This window comes from Spodoptera frugiperda, chromosome 24 (assembly GCF_023101765.2).
Source record: "Spodoptera frugiperda isolate SF20-4 chromosome 24, AGI-APGP_CSIRO_Sfru_2.0, whole genome shotgun sequence".
Lineage (NCBI taxonomy): Eukaryota > Metazoa > Arthropoda > Insecta > Lepidoptera > Noctuidae > Spodoptera > Spodoptera frugiperda.
Genome location: NC_064235.1, coordinates 4,350,594 through 4,373,225, shown reverse-complemented (window position 1 = coordinate 4,373,225; position 22,632 = coordinate 4,350,594). Strand labels below are relative to the sequence as shown.

Here is a 22,632-nt window from a genome sequence, read left to right as displayed (position 1 = left end):
CCTCACTCACACAACGCAAGCGTTGTTTCACGTCGGTTTTCTGTGAGGCCGCGGTATCACTCCGGTCGAGCCGGCCCATTCAAGCCGAAGCATGGCCCTCCCACACCCATCTACCAAACAGATTAATTGAAAATGACTCAAAATTAATCTATTTTAACCTTTTCCTGTATTTTCTCTTCTATTTTCACTTCTGCATGTTTTTCAGGTTTCATTTCGGTTTTTTTGTAACCTCGTTTCATGAGTAACTCTTGAGGAATCGGCATTTGTCCCCGCCAATCGACACCGGGGCCCTCTCTCAGTTTGAAACGGAAATCTGTGTGTCTATGTACAGTTTCTGACGGAATGAGCCGAACCTCTTGATTGTAGAAGTGGTAGTCTCTGGAATAGGTAATATTTAAAAAAAAACAGTGCTAGAGTCTGGCCAACGAAAGCTCTACAAGCTAATTTCTAAACTTTTGATATGGCAATAATTTAGCACTGTCAAAACATGATTGGATAGGATGAAACTAGTATTATAGAATAAAACTAGTACCTACTCAGAGTCATTTAATGGTTATTTTAAACTAGTATTTAGCAATTGTTTTCGATACAAAATCGTTACTAAAGATAGTAGAAGTAATCTTTAAATGTCTCGGATTGCGGCAGTAACTGTACTGATCACCACAATTTTTAAAAAAACTTTGCCCCACACTAGGATTTTCTCCTGTATCGTGGGTGCGTTTACAAACATACAAGTTCACATACACATGCCACCCAAACCCGAAACAACAATTTGTGGATCACACAAAGAGTAGCTCCGTGCGGGAATCGAACCCGCTACTCGTTGCGTGGCAGCCAGTTGCCCAGCGACCGCACCAACCGTGTAGTCTTTACTTATAGATACATCATCAGAGTTACAAGTGCGTTGCCATCCTTTTTTAGGAAATAAACATAAGCCATTAGGGTGCTTTTTCACCAGAGATGTGCTATAGCATAGCTACTACCTATGCCACGAATATGTGTAATTATGTGACCATTTCTCCTGATACTAATCTATGTAGCTGTGCGAGTAAAATCAGCTTTAAAGATGTGCGAATAGCGGTGCGAGAAAGATGCGCAGGTCGAGTATGCGATGTATCAATAATAGGGAAACCATCCATAGCACACACCTTTTCATATAAAAAACAAAGCTTAGCTGAGCCCGTTTCTACCAGTGATAAGCAATGTGTACCAATGAATATGATTGGTGGAAGCCAAACGCATCCACAGCAACGTAGCATAGCACATCTCTGGTGAAAAAGCACCGTTAGCGATGGGGGATTATTGTACAAATATTAAAGTAGTTAATTACCTCACACTAATGAAAGAAAACGGCTCAAATTGCCGTTTGTCAAAATGTTGGACATAGGAGCGCCACCTACATTGAAGAAACTCGTTGGAATTCAAAGAATAATGTTTCTTATACTTATAGGCGTACAGTTCTTTTTCGAACATCGGCAGGACGCGGAAATTCTTGCCGACTGATTCTGCGAATTCTGAAAAAAAAATAAGATTACTTCGGTTTAACGATAAAAATCATCATATTACAGTTGGTGCAGAAAGCAGGCGTAGTTAGCAAGCATTACTTAGTAGGTACCGCTTTTTTTGAGGAAAATCATCCAATAACTTCTCCCACCTTGGGTGAGGCGAGAGGGAGTGTCAGACTCTTACTGACTAAACACCACCCCGTTCCTACTCCTGCTTTGAGCCGGGGCCCCGGTAACCTGTTACGTTATCCGCAGCTCCAGATCGGAAGTTCCCCTGGAGTAGCCTACATTGCAATAAAGGACAGGATCACAGACAAATTATTTTTTATGGAGCACGCGCGTAAACGAGCAGACGTATCACCTGATGGTAAGCAATCGCTGCCGCCCATGGACACTTGAAACACCAGAGGCGTTACAAGTGCGTTGCCCTTTTGGGGGTTAAGAATTTAAGGGTTGCTGGGGAATTGGGGATTGGGAAAGGGGTAATTGGGCCTCCGGTAACCTCACTCACACAACGAAACACAACGCAAGCATTGTTTCACGTCGGTTTTCTGTATAGCCGTGGTATCACTCCGGTCGAGCCGGCCCATTCGTGCCGAAGCATGGCTCTCCCACACACAAGTGTTGAATTTCGAACAAAACATGCTAATACATTTTTAAGGCGTGATGGTTAACTTTTTACCTGGATCCACTGTCATCGGCGGAGCTAGATTTCTTTTCATAGTACAATCTGCATAAGAAATTCCTCTCATTTTGTTGTTTGTTTAATTAATTTATTAATAGCAATGCAAATATTGAAATTATTTTGTACGACAGCAATGATAATAAAAATATGTTTGATTTTTCTTTTCAATTATTATTTCAGTGTCAAGTTTACCAAAGAGTATTTTTTTTTGCTTTTCAACCTTTCTAAGTCTCGGTAAAGAAGATTGTAAAGAGATCCATAACTGCTGAACATAGTCATGCCCTAACGATTTATAGGTGCTATGCCTTCGGAAGTGACCTGCATCCAGCACCTTTTTTATCTGGAAAATAATCCAATGACTTCTCCGAGTGTCGCACTCTTACTAACAAAAAACCACCCCGTTTCTTCTCTCGCTTTGAGCCGAAGCCCCGGATCAGGCATCAGCCCACTGGGTCCCATCTGTGATGATATGGCTCTTTGAGGCGCGCGCGCAACGCGACGCACCGTACGGGTCTGGTTCTAGTCGGGTAGTCTAATTCTACCCTTGCTTGCCGTCCGCAGATCATCACGTGATCCTCGACGCCCAGAGTGTCTCCTGCGGCAGCTGAGGTATGAAGAGTATCGTTACCTCATACGCTCCATCTCCTCCTTAGCTAACATGACTGCTTCGCAGGAGGAGGAGACGGTAGTTCCCTGTGATCTTAATCACCGTCGTCTATGCACCTTATGGGTTGCACAAACTAATTTATTGCAAATATGATTTTTTTGTATTTTAATTATCATTATATTCTTTTAAAATTATTATTTCATTATAATTCTGGACCTTGGATTCTGGGCCTCAAAGTCAGAAAAGATGCGTCTCTAAAATATTATGCTAAAAATGTTATACAATTCTGGCTCAGAGGATGGAACGCTTATGTCAAAAAACTGTCAAAATCGACGTAAATAAAAAAAGTTGTTGATGTTGAGTGATCGATTAATGAAAACAATAATAAAAAATTGAATTTATAAATTAAAAGTTACTGTCTTTTAGCAACAAGTCGTGTTAAATAGTCACATACTCCTTCCGAAATGGATATAGAGATGAAAAACGTAGTAGATGACATACAATCAAGTGTTATTTGCCGATGTTGTTTGGATTCTGGTTGTTTTAAAAATATTTCAACGGAATATTATAATTCTGGACATAAAGAAGTATATGGAGATATGTTAAAGTCTACATTTGATATTGAAGTAAGATTCGAAATAGTTTCATTGATAATCTTTTTTAAAAAACAATATTTATTGCGTACGCATTAACCGATATAATTAGGTTCGCAATATTTCCGGCTCTACAAAATTTTAATTACCTAGAGATCTTTAAAAAAATCCTTTTCCCGACATACTGTATTTTTTGCGTCTTTTATAGCACATTTCTGTTGCAGTATTGGTGTACATTGCATTTAATGCCACTGTACAATGTGCTTACTTGTTACTTTTCACCATTTGTGTTATAAATCCCATGTAATAGGGGGTGATCCTAATGCTATATACCGGACACAATTCCAGCCTCCATATTACTACTGAGAAATTATTGAATAACTGAAAAAAACCCAGTAGGACTACCCAACCTGGGAATTGAACCTGAGATCCCTTAACCTAAGTCACACTTGCGACCACTCAACTACAGATCATAATTATGTGTTAATGTAATTGGTATAAACCCATCTTGTAATAATAATAAATAAACTCCTATTTTTAATTCTAGTCAGCTCCTATTTTAATATTTTTTAATGTTATTATTTTTTGTATTTTATAAGTAATATTTAAAAATATAATTTTAGAGGATTTTAAATAAATAAATATATGGAATAAATATTAAATAAATATATGGAAATAGAAATCAAATAGGTTAAATAATCAAATGCCACCTAAATAGCTAAAAGAAATGTTGGAAGAAAAATTTATATCTTATCTTTCAGGTATTCAATGAACCACAGACCACCAACCACTATATATGTGACCCATGTATCATACGCTTACGAGATGCAACAACATTCAAACAGATGGTACTACAGAATGAGGAACATTATCAACACATGACTAGAAGTATGAAATGGGAACCGGAAATAGGTATTATCACTATACATCATAATCATGAGACATACTAAATTAACTAAAAATCACGGTTTACTCACATACATTAATGGAGAAAAGAGACTCTTTTCTACTCTAACTCAATAGAGAGTGCAACGTCGCCGCGTCTACACACGCTGCTCATTATGCAAAAGTAATAGTAGACTCGAAACTATGAAGTAAAGCCTTTCTTTGCTCATAATGGAAGAGTCCCTCTGGAACTCAAAACTAGTAGAGCTTTTCTCTATTAATGTACAATATACACCCATATTGTGTAGCGGCATTATATGCCGTAATGTGCAGCTCTGCCTATCCCTTTGGGGATAAAAGTGGTGACAATATAAAAAGAAATAGATTTTTCACTTGGCACTCATCTATATCTAGGCTACTATATATTAACTGAGGTAGCTGTAGGGCTGTAGGTTTGTTAGCTTCAACTCGCTAATCTCCAGAACTACTAGTCCGATTTGAATAATTATTTTTGTGATGGATAGTGCATTTATCGAGGAAGGTTATAGGCTATAAAACATCACACTACGACCTATGAGAGCGGAGCAGAGCGGGTGAAACCACACGGAGGTGGCTAGTTACTTCCAAAACCCTTATTAAAAATGTATGTTTTACATTTTTACAGAATCAATAGATGATGTGAAATCAGATAGCATTAAATATGAGCCGCCTGATGTGGAGTTTAATGACGACAGTTATGAAGAGGAAAATGACGGTAAGGTGACGCAATATTACGCCTTTATATTTATTTATAGGATAGGCTGAAGTGAATATCCGGAGCTGCGGACTACCTAGCGGGTTACCGGGACTCCGGTTCGAAAAGCAGGAGTAGGAACAGGGTGGTTTTTAGTCAGTAAGAGTCTGAAGCTCTCTCGCCTCGCCTAATGCGGGAGAAGTCATCGGATGATTTAAGTATTTAGTCTGAAGAAGCCGCAGTTTAAAACCAAGTGTTAAACTACAATTCTAAATCTTACTAATATTATAACAGACAAAAACATTGCGTCCAAAATATGTAGCTAATTTATTCTATACATATAATAAAATCGTAGAAAAGTGCTGTCTGTACATTGAAAATAAAAATAAAAAAAATAGCCGGGGTTATTGTTATGTCGATGTCGAACCCAAAAATGTAATTAACTTTTTTTTTGTCTGTTTGTCTGTTTATCTGTTTGTCTGTTTGTCTGTTTGTCTATGCGCGCTAATCTCAGAAACGGCTAATCCGAGTTGGATGCGGTTTTCACGAATATATTGTGGTATGGTTCAATTTACATTTAGTGTTTGTTTCATGTCAATCGGTTAGTAAATAAAAAAGTTATGTCAAATTAAAGAATCACGTCGAACACTATTCTATGCTTATACCATTAATCTCCGCAACTATTTGACGGATTTGGTTGAAATTTGGTACAGATATAGTTTAGAACCTTAGAAAGGACATAGGTTTTTATTTCAAAAATCAAAAAATAAAAAATAAATTTATTCCGGACATACAGCGCATGTTCAATTCCGTACTATAAGTACGAAATTGAACAATAGTGGTCCTGCTGTTTCGTATATTCTAAATTGGTTTCGTTGTATTTGTCAATTAATAATTTTATTAGTTGGGTTTTCCTGGTTTTCTGGTTAAACTATTTAACGTAGGTTTAGTTTGATATCGATTATTAGTAGTTACTGTAGTTAGTTTGTTTAATAAAATTGTAAGTCTAATTTATAAATTAATTAGATTAGATTTCGTCGTTTCTTTTAAATTATTTAGTTTAAGTTTGGTTATTATAGCATAGAGGATAGGTTGTAATATAATTTCTTTTTTAATTGTTATAAATTCGTAATTCGTAGCTTTCTTTAGTTTTAAGTTAGTTTTCATCTTAAGTTCGGAAAGATTATAATATTTCTTTAGTTTAAGTCCGTTTTTAAACTATTTTTTCAATTCCCTAAGTGAGTATACATCTATTAAATTCAAACGCAGAGCTCATTATATTGATTTTTGAAGAGTTCCCTGGAATATCTTCCACATCTCATTTTTGAAGAGATCCCGCGAGATCGGGAACTATGTGGTTAAAACCAAAAATTTGCCGGAAGTCACTATTCCACGCGAACGAAGTCGCGGGCAAAAGCTAGTTTTATAATAATTATCGTGAGACATAGGAAATTAACTAAAAAAATCACGGTTTGCTCACGAACCTTAATGGAGAAAAGCAGTAAGCTGCGCGAAGTCGCCGCGTCTGCGCACGCTGCTCATGATGAAGAGTCCCTCTGTGACTCGAAACTAGTAGAGCTTTTCTCCATTAATGTACTTACGTGAGTAAACTATGATTTTTTAGTTAATGAAGCTAGTTTTCTTAGTTCAAGTTCCAAGTAAAAGGTTTTTTTTTAAATTATGTTTCAAATAATTTCAATTTTTTATTGCAGAATTATTAGATGAAGTAAAAAACGAGATAGCACCCAAGAAAACTATATTGGAAACTGAAATAAATATAACAAGATTGAGAAATACTAAAAAGCAAATAGATAAAGGTGAGTAACAAGTTTTCGCTAGCCATGTTATGAAGTTGCGCTAAATGGAAAACGCAATAATATTTTGTCTGACTCAGAAATCGAATCCAAGACCAGTGCCGGCGTTAAAGGGGGGGGGGGGGGGGGCGTGATGGGGCAATGGCCCAGGGCGACAAATTCTGGGGGCGCTAGTGTCAGAAGTTGGAGTCTCTTGCCTCTCCCGGTGCAAACCCTCGGAACTGTGCTCTACGCTCTGTGCATATGCATATTTTTTATTGAGAACAAAACTTTCTACGTCCGCGTCGTTAGCTCTGGGTAATTTTACTACTTAATAAATAAATAATTTTACTTGGGATCAGCAAAAAGCACACTTGATATTGCTTCCCTCAAGTGGGCGCTACAATATTTTCGCCCGGGGTATCAGTGGCCGTTACGCCGGAACTGACCAACATCCCTAGTTCGGTTACGTCATGTTCGAATTTAAATGTTATTCCTAATTTTAATTTCAGATTGGACGAAAATAGCAGAACGGCGCGGCAACGGACCCATTCTACGAGATAATTCGTTAAAACTCCTCGCGAATTCCACTATTTTAATATTTCAATGGGACAAAAGTCGCTACAGATGCTTTTGCTGCAAAGAACCATTTTCAGACATGAATCTATTAAGAGAACACAGCACAACAACACACACTCTCAAAGAAATCGAGAAAAAAATAATCGATAAACAAAATCGTTTCGTCAAAGTCGATATATCGATTCTAAAATGCAAACTGTGCAACGAAACGTTGCAGAATTTAAAAAGTTTACAAACTCATTTGACAGTTGTACACGATTTGACGTTTGAGTTGAACGACCATCTTTTGATTCCGTTTAAAATTGGCGCGGAATTGTCTTGTCAGATATGCGCGGAGAAGTTTCACGTTTTCCGACTTTTAAACATTCATATGAATAAACATTATCAAAATCAGGTTTGTCACGTATGCGGGGCGGGATTTTCAACGGCTTTATCCTTAACTATTCACAAATCTCGATGTCATAAAGCTATTAAGTGTAGATTCTGTGATGTGACGTTTAAAAAGCGGCCGGAAAAGCGACAACACGAAATTCAAGTTCACAATGCGAAGTATGAACGGAAATTAAGGTTTCCCTGTCCGTATTGTTCTGAAAGGTTTTTTCAGGAGAATTTACGTGTGGAACACCTAATAAGGGAACATGGTTATAAAACACCGGAGTTTCGATGTAAGTTTTGTTCGAAATGCTTTATTACCAAGAGTTTATGCACGAATCATACGAAGATAGTGCATTTAAGGGAGAGAAAATATGAGTGCGATGTATGTCATGGCATGTTCTTTAGGCAATGCGATGTAATTCGACATAAAGTGAAACACACTGGCGAGAAAAACTTCTCTTGTACGGAGTGCAATAATTGTTTTGCTAGTAAAGACTCTTTGCGGCGTCACATGAAGAGGGCGTATGATTGTCGTAATATGAAATAAAGTTTATAAAAAATCTTTTATTGTTTTATTAATTACCTACCTACATTTTCTCTTCTGGCAATAAGATAATGTAAGATTAGCAATATTGCAGCGTAAAAATAAATAATAAGCTATAAATAAGCATAAATAATGTTAATTTCCCGATGGAATAGGCGTACGGTAAAACGGGGTGAATGGAATTCGAAGGATGAATAGATACAAATGAGGGCTGAATAAATGTTGGGAAAATATTCAAATCACCAACCACCATCTATTCACCCCGTTTTACTACTTAGAGTCGTATCATCCTTAAGGTAAACTAGACAAGTGCTGAGCGCTAGGTTATAGAGGGGCGCCACGAGACGCGCGTGCAACTAGACAGAGTGACTACGGCGTCAAAAAATTAGGAGCGCCATTGATTTGCTTGTCTAGGATGCTCTCTAAGTTTATTCGCTTCTGCGCTGAGCAGTTCTGTATAATTCAGAGCGCGTAGCTAGCGCCGTTTCAATTAGGGGCCCCCTAATGTGCATAAGCAAAAAAATAAAATTTTCGGAATTTATTATTTCATTTCAGAAATTACCTACAAAATTCCATTAATTTATTCCTTTTTTTTCGCGTAAAGCATGCGTTCAAAAATTGGCAGCAACTTTATGAAAATTAACGTCATCGTAAGGGCCCCCAAACATGGGCTCGCTGTTATAGCATCGGTAAGTCCTCTCTTTGAGGCTTGAAAGACAGGGCGGGAAAGCGATTGAATTAATTTTTATACGAAGCCCCGCCAAGGCACTCTATGCCACTGGCGTAATTAATGACCACGAGAATCTGAACCTAAGACCCTAGTCCAGAAAGAAGTCGCGTTTGCATACTAGAAAAAACAACAAAATTAAATAAAACTGTTATTTTATTCTATTATAATATAATAATATCAGTATATAACTTAACTTAAAACATTAATATAAGATTCAACTTATAACAGAGTGATTATGTAATCAAAAACAAATTGTTTCCTTTTAACGAAATATTTGATACTAATATTATAAAGCTGAAGAGTTAGTTTGTTTGAGAGCGCTAATCTCCAGAACTACTGGTCCGATTTGAATAATTCTCTTTGTGTTGAATAGTGCATTTATCGAGGAAGGCTATAGGCTATAAAACATCACGCTATGACCAATAGGAGCCAAGCAGAGCGGGTGAAACCGCGCGGAAGTAGCTAGTAATTAAATATATGTAAATTCCATCTATACTAAACAAACAACCAACTTCCATGTCCATTCCAATACGCAACGTCACGCCTTTTATCCCCAAAGGGGTAGGCAGAGATGCACATTACGACACGTAATGCCACTATACAATGTACACCCACTTTTCACCATTTGTGTTATAAGTCCCATGTAATAGGGGGTGAGCCTATTGCCATAATATACTGGGCACAATTCCAGACTCTGTGCTACTACTGAGAAATTTTCGAAAAACCGAATAAAGCCCAGTAATACTTTGCCCGACCCGGGAACCAGAGACCCATTGTTTGGCAGTCGCACTTGCGACCACTCGGTCATCCATTGAACGCCGCGGCGGTCACCGGTGACCGACGTTAGCGGAGGATTTGCCTTCAACAGTTTTCTATTGCAGTCAAAGACTTAAAAAAAACTAATTACGAACACATGTATTCGAAACACTTTCGAAAGTTAGCTACAAAATATAACTTCAATTTTTTTCGATTACACAAATCACTCGTAACATATAATTTATTTACTATTTAAAATATCTTATTACATACTAGACTACAACTGTAGGACGATTTTATATATTGCACAATATTTTACAACCTTAACAATTTTTTAAACAATTAACTAAAATATAAAACATGGAATATAGGAATATAAAGATTTCTGTCGTAAACTGACAGCTGAGATTTAAGGTACGCGTCCACAGGCCCGCATCGCACGCAACGGATTCTAGTTTGTCTTGTATAGAAACTCATACAACTGCGTCCACTGATCCGCATCGTACGGACCGCATCATCGGCAATGCCTACATGCGATGCGTACTGATGACGTCATACGGAATGCGTACGATGCGGGCCTGTGGACGCTTACCTTATGGCAAACCCTCTTATGTACCTAGAGGCCATTAAATACATATTTAATTATATGTATAATAAAATTATGTATATGTGGTGACTGGTAATTAGTAAACGATATTTAAACACGCGATTGTACTCATGATTACAAACAATTTTTTCAAAATACTAGTCTTCCTATAACGCGGACGCGGGCGCCTCGCTGCTAACAGCTGATCATGCGAAACCACGCGCGCGCGAATTTTTATTGTTTTGTTATTGTGATAAAAATAAAACTAATGAGTATACAAAAAAGGTTTCTTTGGAAAAGTTGTTTGTAATAATGAGTACAATCACGTGTTTAAATATCGTTCACTAATTACCAGTCACCCTATATAATGAATAACTTACTTATAAATTAACTAAAATTTACCTAAATATTTATAGGTATCTTATATTAAATAATAATAACTATATATTTAACTACAAATATTCTATTTTACTAATAAAAAAATCACAGCACGTCATACGTGCAATATTTCGGAAAACTAATTCATGAATTATTTTATTCTTTTGTATAACAACGAACATGAAAAAATATTGCTTTTTATTTGTGGAAGTGGAATATATTAGTGTTTAACCTAACTCTTCCTGCGGGTATTGTAAACAGGGGTAAACTTAGCAAGTGCCTAGGACGCCCGGTTAGGTTGCGGTTTCACTGACTTAGCTTAGCGGTGCACGAATTGACCAATCTGACTGCACGGTTAGTGCGGTGGCTGGGCAACTGGCTGCCGCGCAACGGGTAGCGGGTTCGATTCCTGCACGAAGCAACTCTTTGTGTGATCCACAAATGGTTGTTTCGGGTCTGGGTGTCTTGTGTATGTGAACTTGTATGTTTGTAAACGCACCCACGACACAGGAGAAAATCCTAATGTGGGGCAACATTTAAAAAAAAAAATATCACTATGCTCGAAATCTTTTCCATTGAAGGGGAGTGGAGATTTGGAGCATAGTGATTGGTTTATTCGTGCACCGCTAAGCCCTCTCCGCCCCGCTCCGCGTCACTGTCCATAGAGCATAGGCGTAGCCAGGGGGGTTTTGGGGGTTCAAACCCAGTCTCACATTTAATGGGTCGACTTTCTTGAACCCCTCCCGAAACTAAAACCTGGCTACGCCTATGCCATAGAGTGACGGCGGGGACAAAATAACTTAGGAGCGCCTATGAGGTACTTGCCTAGGGCGCTCTATAGGTTTAAATCCCCCTTTGGTCGGAAGAATAGACTAACGCGATGTCCTGCGTAAGCCACCTAGAAGCGAACGCGACACGGTGCGGTGACACGCGAATTCAACGCGATGCGGTGTGACGGCGGCTATGTCCTACGTACATGTGAATCGTTTCGTTTTGTTTCTGTTTCCGACATTATAAATAAACAAAAACGTGACGGCACCGCGTAGGCCACGTCAATGGAATAATCCGGTAAACGAGCAGACGTATCACCTGATGGTAAGCAATCGCCGCCGCCCATGGACACTTGAAACACCAGAGGCGTTACAAGTGCGTTGCCGGCCTTTTGGGAGTTCGGAATTTAAGGGTTGTTGGGGATTGAGAAGATTGGGAATGGGGGTAATTTTGAGCCTGCAGTAACCTCACTCACACAACGCAAACGATTTTGACATTTCGTTGTTTTCGCACTGCACCACACCGCCTTCGCATCTAGATCGCTCACACAGGACGTCGCGTAATGGATGGTTTTAACTAACATAAACCATTAACGGAAGACTTTAACACATAAAACTCTCGATAATCCCTTAACCTAATATAACCTTTATCACATGACATTTAAAGTCCAAATCTAAACAAACAACATATCTACACTGCAAAATATACTCTAACTACGTAGAAACAAAGTAGAAATTTCAACGAAAATCACAAATAATAACTAAATTCATTTAAATAGAATGCAAGGGTGGAAGAACACGGTCATCCAGGTCTGGTTTTCTCTCATGGACCTTAAGATGACCTTTTAGAGTACATTTTTGAGTGAAAGCCCTACCGCAGACTGGACAAACAAACCTTTTATCATTATTATGAATCCGTAGATGTTCCCTAAGTGTCTTTTTCCTTTGATAAGACTTCTGACACACAGGACAAGTGTGAATCCGTTCACCATCATGTTTAATCATATGCATTTTTAAAGCATTCTTCGTATAAAAGGCTAAATCACATTTATCACACTTATGATTCCGTTCATTCAAATGGTCTCTTCGGACATGACTGGATAAATGTCCTGGGGTTATATAGCTCTGAGGACAAGCTTTACACTTATACCTTTTCAGTTCCTCATTATGAACTTCAGCCAAATGTTTCTGCCTAGCGTAGAATGAAGTTAGAGATATATTACACCGTTTGCAAGCGTACCTGATACCGGACTTGTGTTCTTTTGATACATGATTCTCTCTTTTAGTAACTCTATCAAAGGTAGCGTTGCAATACTTACAGGGAAAGTTGCCTACTTCGTGAGTCCTCATATGCCCACGTAATCTCGCTTTGGAAGCGAACGCTTTGCCACAATTCTCACAAATATAATTAGGATAGTGCACATTCATATGTGTGTTCAAACTCACGTAATTCAGAAACGTTTTCTTGCAAACCGGACAGTCCAATTGGTCTTTTTCTAACTTAAACGGCAGGTTATTCCATCGTCGATTTGAGAATTTTAATCTCGTACAGTTGTCAACATGTTGCCGCAATTCTTCATACGTGGCGACATCTGTAGTGCATATTTTACATCTCAACTTCGTACCGCTTTTGTAAAATCGCTGTGAACTTGAAAAAATCATCTTTTTAAATGCCATATGTAGATTCGTTTTATTATGATCAGTAACATGGACTTTTATATCATCTAAATTGGTCGATTTCTCCGGACATATAGAACAGGAAAAGGTGCGGTTTTTCCGTATTTTGAATGGAAAGAGACCGGTTTTTAGCATAGACTCGGTTTCTGTAAAATCGTGGTGTTTCTTGCCGGTGCATTTTGTTATTTTCTTTACAGATCTGCTGCGGGTTTTCCTTGTGCATTCTTCGGGCTCGCTTTTTATTTCCGATTTTATTTCTGTAATGAAATAAATAATTATTATGAGTTATTCATTCGAAGACTGGGTCATTGGTTAAGAAATTACAAGCAAAACTACCGAAAAAGTGTCTTTAGTTGACCACCAGGTATGATCACCTCGCCTGGTCGGAGGATCCTCCTTTTCTTAAGGAACTTTACTCTCTGATCCATAAATGTGTTTTATGAATTTTAAAATTTTCAGGGCGGCTTGCGCAACATTTGGTCTAAACAGAATTTAGTTAAAAGTGTTTATCTTGCTAAATATGTTTAACCTAAATACAATTAAAAATCTCTTGCTCATGTCCGTATAGATGGTAATTTAACTAATCATAGTTAGAGAGTCGGTAATGCAGTTTCTTACGTTCCTTTTTACACTTTCATGCGTTGTAGATTTGATTTAGAGCAAAATTGTTGCATTTCTTAAAACAAAAATGCGTAATATGGACCGACGAACTTTCAACTGACACATCAAGTCAACCGAGCTGTCACACATTGTGCTATTGTGATTTGTGAATTGTTCTCGTGGTATTTTTTATTGATTAATAATTATTTTAGTTGAGTCATAATTACCATGGCAAAAAAAGTGTTTCTTCTAGGGCCCGGGGACCTAATTTTACAAAAGAAGAACTGATAATACTGCTTGCAGCGATGGAACCATACACCCATATTATTGAGTGCAAAAAGACTGACCAAATAAAACAGAGTGAAAAGCAAAATGACTAGGTCAAAATAGCTATTATTTATTGAATATCCATTAATAAAAGTACATTTCCTTACTTGTTGCTAGTTTTTATTTATTACTATTTATTGAATATCCATTAATACATACATATCGTCACGCCTTTAAGCCACACATTATGTTTACACCCAATTTTCACAATTTATGTTGTAAGTCCCATATAATGTGTGGTGAGCCTATTGCCTTATACCGGGCACATGTCCAGACTCCGTGCTACTACTGAGAAACTTTCGAAAAACCGAAAAAGCCCAGTAATACTTTGCTCGACCCGGGAGTTGCACTTGCAACCACTCTGCCAACGAGGCAGTCCATATCCATTAATAAAAGTACATCCTTACTTGTTGCTGGTTTTTAAATGTTATGGGGCTATTTGCTGTAACAAAAATATAGTGGTTTCTTTCGTTAGACGAAACCTGAAGAATTTGTAGTCCGAATACATTCCAAATAAGTCTGCTCTCTCAAACAATTCCCTCGGTCTATTAATATATTCTATAATCTTCTCATCGTCGTCAGAATACAATTCCCACAAATCCATCTTACAAACTTCCTACCGACCTCTTTACAATCTTTTATAAAATAATAGTAAAATGTCTATAACCTACATAAATATGATGACGTGTGATTGGTACTAAACGTATTTAGCGAAGCTAAATAGCCATCTTTGGGTATTTAACTTTGACAGTTCGTTAAACGTGATTAGTGCCTAAATTTTTGTTGTGCAAGACGCTAAATATAATTAGCAGACTAAATGCGTTTACGTCACTCTTAAACTGTATTTAGCGACGATGCGCAAGCCGCCCTCATTCTTTTAGTTCTTTTTTTAATTTTAGTTATGTTTTAGTGTTGTTCTCACATAATTGAACCAACGAAACAATGTAACCAAGTATTGTATTGTGAATCTGATTGAAAAAGAGTATCCTAAGGAGTTTCTTGCTCGTTCTTCTCCGTAGGAATCTACACTTTGGAACGAGCAAATAGAGCAACTAGGGGACTGACGGTCAGACAGACGTTATTAATATCATTATATTTGCGTTCAAATAATTTTGACTTTGACTGTGATTTAAATGACGTACCTGGATCCTCTTCATCATCATCATCAACATTGTGGAAGTCATCATCAAAGTTCGCGTTTATACTCAGCTCCGTTTTGACTCCATCGTCAGTCGAATGGTTCTCTTCTTCTGGAACAAAGTAAAAGTAATAAGAAAATACACTTACGCCCGAATACTGAAACGCTACTCAAATTTAAGTTGTACTTAAATATCGTGCTATCTCTGTCATTTACAAAGAATTTGTAGGGACAGAACTATATCTGAGAGCGTCTTAAAATTGAGTGACGTTTGAATATTTGACCATTAGTCAGATTGTCCTACTTTTATGGTAACAGAGATCTGCTACGAAGCTTTGCTATGAAGATTCGGAGCTGCGGACTACCTAGCGGGTTTACCGGGGCTCCGGCTCGAAAAGCAGGAGTAGGAACGGGGTGGGTTTTAGTCAGTAAGAGTCTGACACTCCCTCTCGCCTCGCCCAAGGCGGGAGAAGTTATTGGATGACTAAAAAAAGCTATGCTATGAAGATGTAATAGTTAAGCTGTGAAACTATATTACCATTTCCACTGACACTAAGCTGTGTGAGGAAGATGCGCAGCTCGAGTATGCGATGTATCGATAGTAGGGAAACCATCCATAGCACATATTTTTCCATATAAAAAACATAGCTTAGCTGAGTCCGTTTCCACCAGTGCTAAGCTATGTGTACCAATGAATATGATTGGTGGAAGCCAAACGGCAACGCATTTAGTTATAATACCTCAGGTGTTTCGGGTGTGGATGACGGTGGCGATGCTTACCATCAGGTGATCCATCTGCAGGTTTACCAACTTACACTGTAACTTAACTATAACGTCACGCCTTTTAACCCCGAAAGGATAGGCAGAGGTGCACATTACGGCACGTAATGCCGCTATACAATGTACACCCACTTTTCACCATTTGTGTTATAAGTCCCATGTGGTGGTGAGCCTATTGCCATATACCGGGCACAATTCCAGACTCCGTGCTACTACTGAGACATTTTCGAAAAACCGAAAAAAACCCAGTAATATTTTGCCCGACCCGGGAATCGAACCTGAGACCACTTGCTCAGCAGTCGCACATGCGACCACTCGGCCGACGAGGCAGTCGTATCATATGTAAACACAACCTTATTCCCCTACCACTTACTTTGTAATTTGTACGTATTTTCCAATGTACTGAGTGAGACTTCCACGAGGTCTCTGAACAGCAGGCAGTCCCGCAGTCTCGTGATGCAGAACTCACAGATTAGACGCTTCGTATCGCCCAGTTGCAGGATCGATACCTGGAATATACAAGAAAATAGTGTAAGTAAATTTACAACGTCACGCCTTTAATCCTCGAAGGGGTAGGCAGAGGTGCACATAATGGCAATGTACACCCACATTTCACAATTTATGTTATAAGTCCCTTGTGGTGGTGAAATTAAGTAAATTTAGTTTGCAACTTTTTCACAATAGGGATGATGATGGGTTTTTTTTGACGGGACTTGTTGGGGTAAGCAATCGCCGCCGCCCATAGTCGCTTGAAACACCAGAGGCGTTACAAGTGCGTTGCCGGCCTTTTGAGGTTTAGGAATTTAAGAGTTGTTGAGGAATCGGGGATTGGGAAGGGGGTAATTGGGCCTCCGGTATCCTCACTCATACAACGCAAGTGTTGTTTCACGTCGCATTTCTGTGAGGTCATGGTATCACTCCAGTCGAACCGGCCTATTCGTGCCGAAGCATGACTTTCCCACACTTAAATTGAAAATCTATTTAGACCATCAGTTAGGTAACGAAAAAATATTGGACACATATTTTCTTTTTATTTTGTCATGTAAGATAACAATATCTCCTTAGATATCATCATTTAAGAGTGGGAACAAGTACATAATACCTATGTACAAAATGTGCCAAGAAATCATATTATCATCTGATGTTTCAAATCAATGTATTTTTTATTGTATTTGTTTCCATAAGGAAATAAAAATATGTGTATACAGGGCGGAAAATAAAAAAATAATTAGTCATTATTTTAAAATAAAGATAATATTAGTTTAGCTTTTATTATTGATCACCCAAGTCAGCTCATACTCTGACTGTATAGCAAATTCGTACAGTACAATTTTGGAAATTAGTTACTAACAGAAAATTTTCCTTGAACTATTAAACTTTGAGGATATTGGATGAATAAATCAGAGTTCGAAAATATCAGATATTTATTATAAACATCAAAATATCAGATCTTTACAATATAATTATATCAAGTTTGATATAATATTCGAACTGGAATAAATATCTATATCAGTTTATTGTCAACAATAAAACAATTAATTTACAAGGCCAATAAAATAAATAAATAGTTTTAATATCAGGAAGTAAAGACAATAGACAGATTTAAAATAGAGATTAGAATTAACATAACTGGCTATGAATGAATAGATATAAAAAGTTAATCTTCAAACTGCACAAGGAATTGAAGGCATAAAAATATATATTTTTATTTATTTAATCTTTTATGTACATAATACAATTAAATAGTGGTACATTAGGAGAATTAAATGCCTTTTTTCAAATTAAAATTCCAATATCAATCAAATAAGCGCGAAGAATCTCGACAAAATACTTTTCTTATAAGATTTTTTTTTAAATATTATTTTTTTCTAGACCGGAAATTACGTTTCGTTGTTGCTTCAAAAAAAAAACTATTTAATAATATACTTACGTCTATGGAGAAGCATTTGATCAGCATTTCGGAGTAGACTTCAGATTTTCCATTGTGCTTATGACCGATCAGCATACTCTTAACAGCACCTTCGTTTAAACACAAATTGCACATTCCCAGCAGAGGCAACGTCTCCACCATTATTTCTGTATCCATCTTTGATGATTTTAGTTTGCTTTTACGTATAAATTATTTCGTTTCTCATTGTATTTTTAATTAAACATCTATGATTTTGTGATGGTCTCGATCTTATTAGAATTGACAGCAATTTGACATTGAGAGTATTGAGACGGAGTTGCGTTCCAGGTACATTTTGTAATTATCGTAATTATTTCACTAAGTTTTTTAAGTGAAACTTTTCTTTTTATCTTAATAAATCTACTAGTGTATTTTACACTTAAACAATATAGTGTTTTTCTACTTTTAGATCTAAAAATATGTTTGTTTTGCTATTTCTAATCAGTAATCAGAATAAAATACAATAGTTTGACATTGACAGCTTATATTTACGTTTAGTTGCATTATAAGTACAACTTGCTCCTTACTCTTATGTTACTAACTCTTACTATAATACTTTTTGCTTTATAAAGGATAAAGAATTTTATAAGAATATCATCATTTTTCTCTTCATTGCTAATCATCAGAACGCATTCAAGAAAAACTGACCTAAAATATAACAAAATAATCAATATCAATCCATAATTATTTTATTTAAAAGTATTTCACCAACTAGAATAGAAATAACAAATCTAAATAAAATTAACTAACAATTATAACTATTAAAAAATATACACTTAAAAAATAAAAGGTCTTAAGCAAATAAAGCGAATTAGCAATTAAAAGGTAGCAAATAATTAAAATTTAGCAAATAATTACAATCAATTAAAATAGGTATCATGATTATATGCATTGGAGACAAAACCACACGATGACAAACATCTTTGCATTATTATTATTCAATGCCAAAGAATCTTATAGGAACTGCAGCATTTCTGTGTCTGAAAGTCACACACAGTTATGGTAAAAAATATAATATCTTATCTATAATTGATGGTATAGAATAGAGTCGGTTCATATCTGACGGAATATACGTCGCGTATTATCGGTCGAGTAACGCCACAACAGTTAAATGTATAGAAAAATAGTTGACCGTTCACACTCAACCGATGATACGATAGTGCGATCGATGATACGCTCAACGCATTTTATGTCTGATATGAACAGTACCCATAAGCTAAACATAGTTTATCTTAAAATGAGTCTTTTAGAACAACAGACCGTTAACAATTTAAAAATAGGCACAACTAAACGCAAAAACCGTCACATTCAAACATAAAACGTTTCATATCGTTTAAAACTACTTTACTTTCTTTTTTTCAACAACTTTCCTTTTCTCATTTTTCTCTCGTCTCTGTTTAATGCGATCCTGCTTACTCTTGGTATCTCCTCGTACCATTAGTAGCTCATGAGGAATGGGCATTTGTCCTCTATAGTCTACGCCCGGTCCCGCCTTCATCTTCATTCTATTGTCGAACTTAAACTTTCTTTCGCTTGGAAAGTATTCAACTAGGTATTTTCTGTAGTGAAAATCTCTGAAAAGAGTATACGAAGTAAAATATTTAATTAAAGGAAAGCCAAATATCACAGTATCCGGAGCTGCGGACTACCTAGCGGGTTTACCGGGGCTCCGGTTCGAAAAGCAGGAGTAGGAACGGGGTGGTTTTTAGTCAGTAAGAGTCTGACACTCCCTCTCGCCTCGCCCAAGACGAGAAAAGTCATTGGATGATTTTCCCCCTCAAAAAAAAAAAAAAAAAAAATATCACAGTATGCAAATTGTTATAGTAGCTAAAGAAGTATGTAACGACTAAGTATCTTAGGTGATGGCGTTCCGTAGTATCAGTATTACGTCTTTTATTTTATGAGTCTTACGAGGTATACATGGCAAAGCACACAGAACGTCTATTGGATAATAGATGCTCATAAAAACTAAAGACCACCCCGTTCCCACTCCTGATTTCGAACCGGAGCCCCGGTAAACCCGCTAGATAGCCCGCAGCTCCGGAAACTTAACTACACCTACAAAAACAAAACTAAACGACCGCGTTGGCGAAAGTTTCGTCACTACTATTTTATTTAATGTTTTTCGGGAAACAAACAGAATTATGTGCGAAACTGACCTGCAAATTAAATAATACATAGTCCAAAACAGTTTCCACATGAAAATATTATACATATATTATCGATAATATCAAATACGATCAAACAGTGAAAAGATTCAACTATCTATACTAATCTATACTTATATTATAAAGCTGAAGAGTTTGTTTGTTTGATTGTTTGTTTGTTTGTTTGTTTGTTTGAACGCGCTAATCTCCAGAACTACTGGTCCGATTTGAATAATTCTTTTTGTGTTGTATAGTGCATTTATCGAGCAAGGCTTTAGGCTATAAAACATCACGCTATAACCAATAGAAGCCAAGCAGAGCGGGTGAAACCGCGCGGAAGTAGCTAGTTGTATAATATAGGTACCTTACATCCGGAAAACGGAAGGGCTCATGATCCCGCATCTCCAAATTTTGCTTGTACTTAGTCCAACAACATTTCAATTTTTCATTTAAATCCATGGATAAGGTTTTAATTCTTGCCTTCTCATAACTACTCTTCTCGAAGAGCGGCAGCACACGGAAATTTGTTTCCATATCCTTTAGGTCCTCTGTTTATTGACCAAATAATTATATTTAAACAATTGTTTAAATAGCTTGACAACCCAAAACTAGGAGGACACGAGTTGAGGTAACTGTGCAGTTTTAAAATTAATATCTTTTTTATAACGTCACGCCTTTAATCCCCGAAGGGGTAGGCAGACGTGCACATTATGGCACGAAACTATTTCCACTTTATTTATAATGGAATAAAATTATGAATTTCTTGTAGGTTAAGTAAAGTTATAAGTTATATTATTATAGTTATAGAACGACTATGTTGAAACCTACCTGCAGTTGGCTTAATAATTAAGTGGGGTTTAGGTTTATCACTGCATGGTTTGTATATCATTCTCGCCATTGTAGCACCAAAATAAATTCAATTAAAAAATTATATAATAATAATAAAATCATGAAACACCGACAGCTGTTTGGTGTGTCTGTTTGCACCAAAGATAATAATAAGTGTAGGCAAAGATAAAGTAAAAAAATATGCATATCAATTTACAAAGGAGTTACAAATGCTTTGCCGGTATACTTTATGGTTGCCAGCCTATAGAAGTGGGCTTGCGCTGCGGTAAGCTCATCCTCATCATCCTCGTTTACACGGTGAAACAACGCAAGTGTTGTTTCACGTCGGTTTTCTGTGAGACCGTTATATCACTCCAAACGAGTCGACCCGCCAGTGCTAAAGTATGGTTCTCTCACGTGACTTTAAAGAAGCACTAGGCGCGATAAATACAGCGTGTAACAAAATACCCATATACATCAAGAAGCACTGAAGAATACAGGTTGAATAGAATCTCTACACAAAGTTTCAGCTCAAAATACGTTAAAAAAATTGGTACCAAATACTTGGTGTCGCATGGTTCTTGATTTCTAATCATACAAACGTGTCACAACACTACAGGGGTCACTCGCTAATATTACGAAACGTTTATTCTGTAAATCTGATCGCCTAATACTTAGGTAGATACAGATCTACCTAAGTTTTATGGTCGGTTTCTGGAATTTTATGTACTGGAAAAATTCATAACTACGTTCCATGAAAAACCCTTCCCGTATCGTTTGTTATGTTGTCTAGAAACCGTGCACTTGATAATTTATATGTATACCCCCTTTTGTTACACCGTGTATAAAAGAGCCATGCGAGTGTCATAAATAGCCTGTAATGATGGCCATCTACGTTAAGTTTTGCATGACCGGCTTGCTCTTACATGTACAACTGTGTATGCAAACCCTAACGTGTATTGGAGAAAACTGTACAGTTTTCAGAACAATATAACTCGGTTATACCTGTACAGTTTTGAACAGCGGATTACCTAGCGAGTTTACCGGGGCTCAATGTACACCTACTTTTCACCATTATAAGTCCCATGTAATAGGGGAGAGCCTATTGCATATGGTCCGAGATCCCAGAGCTGTCAGACATATCTTATTTTTACAAGCATTTAACCTTCGGCTTACGGTAGTCTTGTATATACTTTTTAATGCCTTAATGTTTGTAAAGCTTGCCGAGTGACACCAGCGCAGGTACCAGGTGAGAAAGGTAACTAAAAATTAGACTCACTTAACGTAAATTTTTATGTCTGATTTTTATATATGTTTTGTAGAATATTACTTTGAATTCATATTAAAAAAATCAGACACTTTCCATGGACCAAAACTTTTATCAGACGGCTTAAAGCTCTAAAAAATAGTGCGCCTTACAAAATTGTAATAGCAATATATGGTGCCCCTGTAATGCAAAACAGTAGTACAAATCATCATAGTTTTACCAGATAATTTGCACGAACGTGATTACCATCGTGAATGTTACAAATGTGCTACTGCTTTGCCGAAAAGATATTTCTCTCCAACCTCACATATATTGCTATTACAATTTTGTAAGGCGCACTATTTTTTAGAGCTTTAAAGCGTCTGATAAAAGTTTTGGTCCATGGAAAATGTCTGACTTTT

The 22,632-nt window shown here is 37.0% G+C and overlaps 4 protein-coding genes across 5 annotated transcripts; 1 reads left to right on the top strand and 3 right to left on the bottom strand.

Moving 5' to 3' along the window:
- Positions 1–117: 117 nt before the first annotated feature.
- Positions 118–2,310, bottom strand: LOC118278736 (uncharacterized). The gene is made up of 3 exons (XM_035598068.2): positions 2,188–2,310; positions 1,331–1,514; positions 118–378 (listed from the first exon to the last, which is right to left on the bottom strand). Exons 1-3 carry the CDS (start codon positions 2,255–2,257, stop codon positions 144–146), a joined length of 489 nt encoding a protein of 162 aa, XP_035453961.2. The 5' UTR covers positions 2,258–2,310; the 3' UTR covers positions 118–143.
- An 833-nt stretch (positions 2,311–3,143) lies between these two features.
- LOC118278402 (zinc finger protein 468-like) lies at positions 3,144–8,317 on the top strand. Its single transcript, XM_035597588.2, has 5 exons — positions 3,144–3,423; positions 4,152–4,302; positions 4,940–5,029; positions 6,721–6,825; positions 7,314–8,317. The coding sequence occupies exons 1-5, from the start codon at positions 3,262–3,264 to the stop codon at positions 8,300–8,302; spliced, it is 1,497 nt and encodes a 498-aa protein (XP_035453481.2). The 5' UTR covers positions 3,144–3,261; the 3' UTR covers positions 8,303–8,317.
- Positions 8,318–9,164: 847 nt separating this feature from the next.
- On the bottom strand, positions 9,165–18,315 carry LOC118278729 (zinc finger protein 846-like). Of its 2 annotated transcripts, none has more exons than XM_035598057.2 (4): positions 17,972–18,315; positions 16,415–16,550; positions 15,266–15,370; positions 9,165–13,453 (listed from the first exon to the last, which is right to left on the bottom strand). In XM_035598057.2, the coding sequence occupies exons 1-4, from the start codon at positions 18,125–18,127 to the stop codon at positions 12,291–12,293; spliced, it is 1,560 nt and encodes a 519-aa protein (XP_035453950.2). In that variant the 5' UTR covers positions 18,128–18,315; the 3' UTR covers positions 9,165–12,290. The 2 variants fall into 2 exon arrangements, with proteins under 2 accessions (XP_035453950.2, XP_035453949.2); XM_035598056.2 differs by having other exon boundaries at positions 15,266–15,373; positions 17,972–18,314.
- Positions 18,316–19,253: 938 nt separating this feature from the next.
- Positions 19,254–21,108, bottom strand: LOC118278711 (uncharacterized). The gene is made up of 3 exons (XM_035598036.2): positions 20,965–21,108; positions 20,501–20,684; positions 19,254–19,563 (listed from the first exon to the last, which is right to left on the bottom strand). Exons 1-3 carry the CDS (start codon positions 21,032–21,034, stop codon positions 19,329–19,331), a joined length of 489 nt encoding a protein of 162 aa, XP_035453929.2. The 5' UTR covers positions 21,035–21,108; the 3' UTR covers positions 19,254–19,328.
- Positions 21,109–22,632: the final 1,524 nt, after the last annotated feature.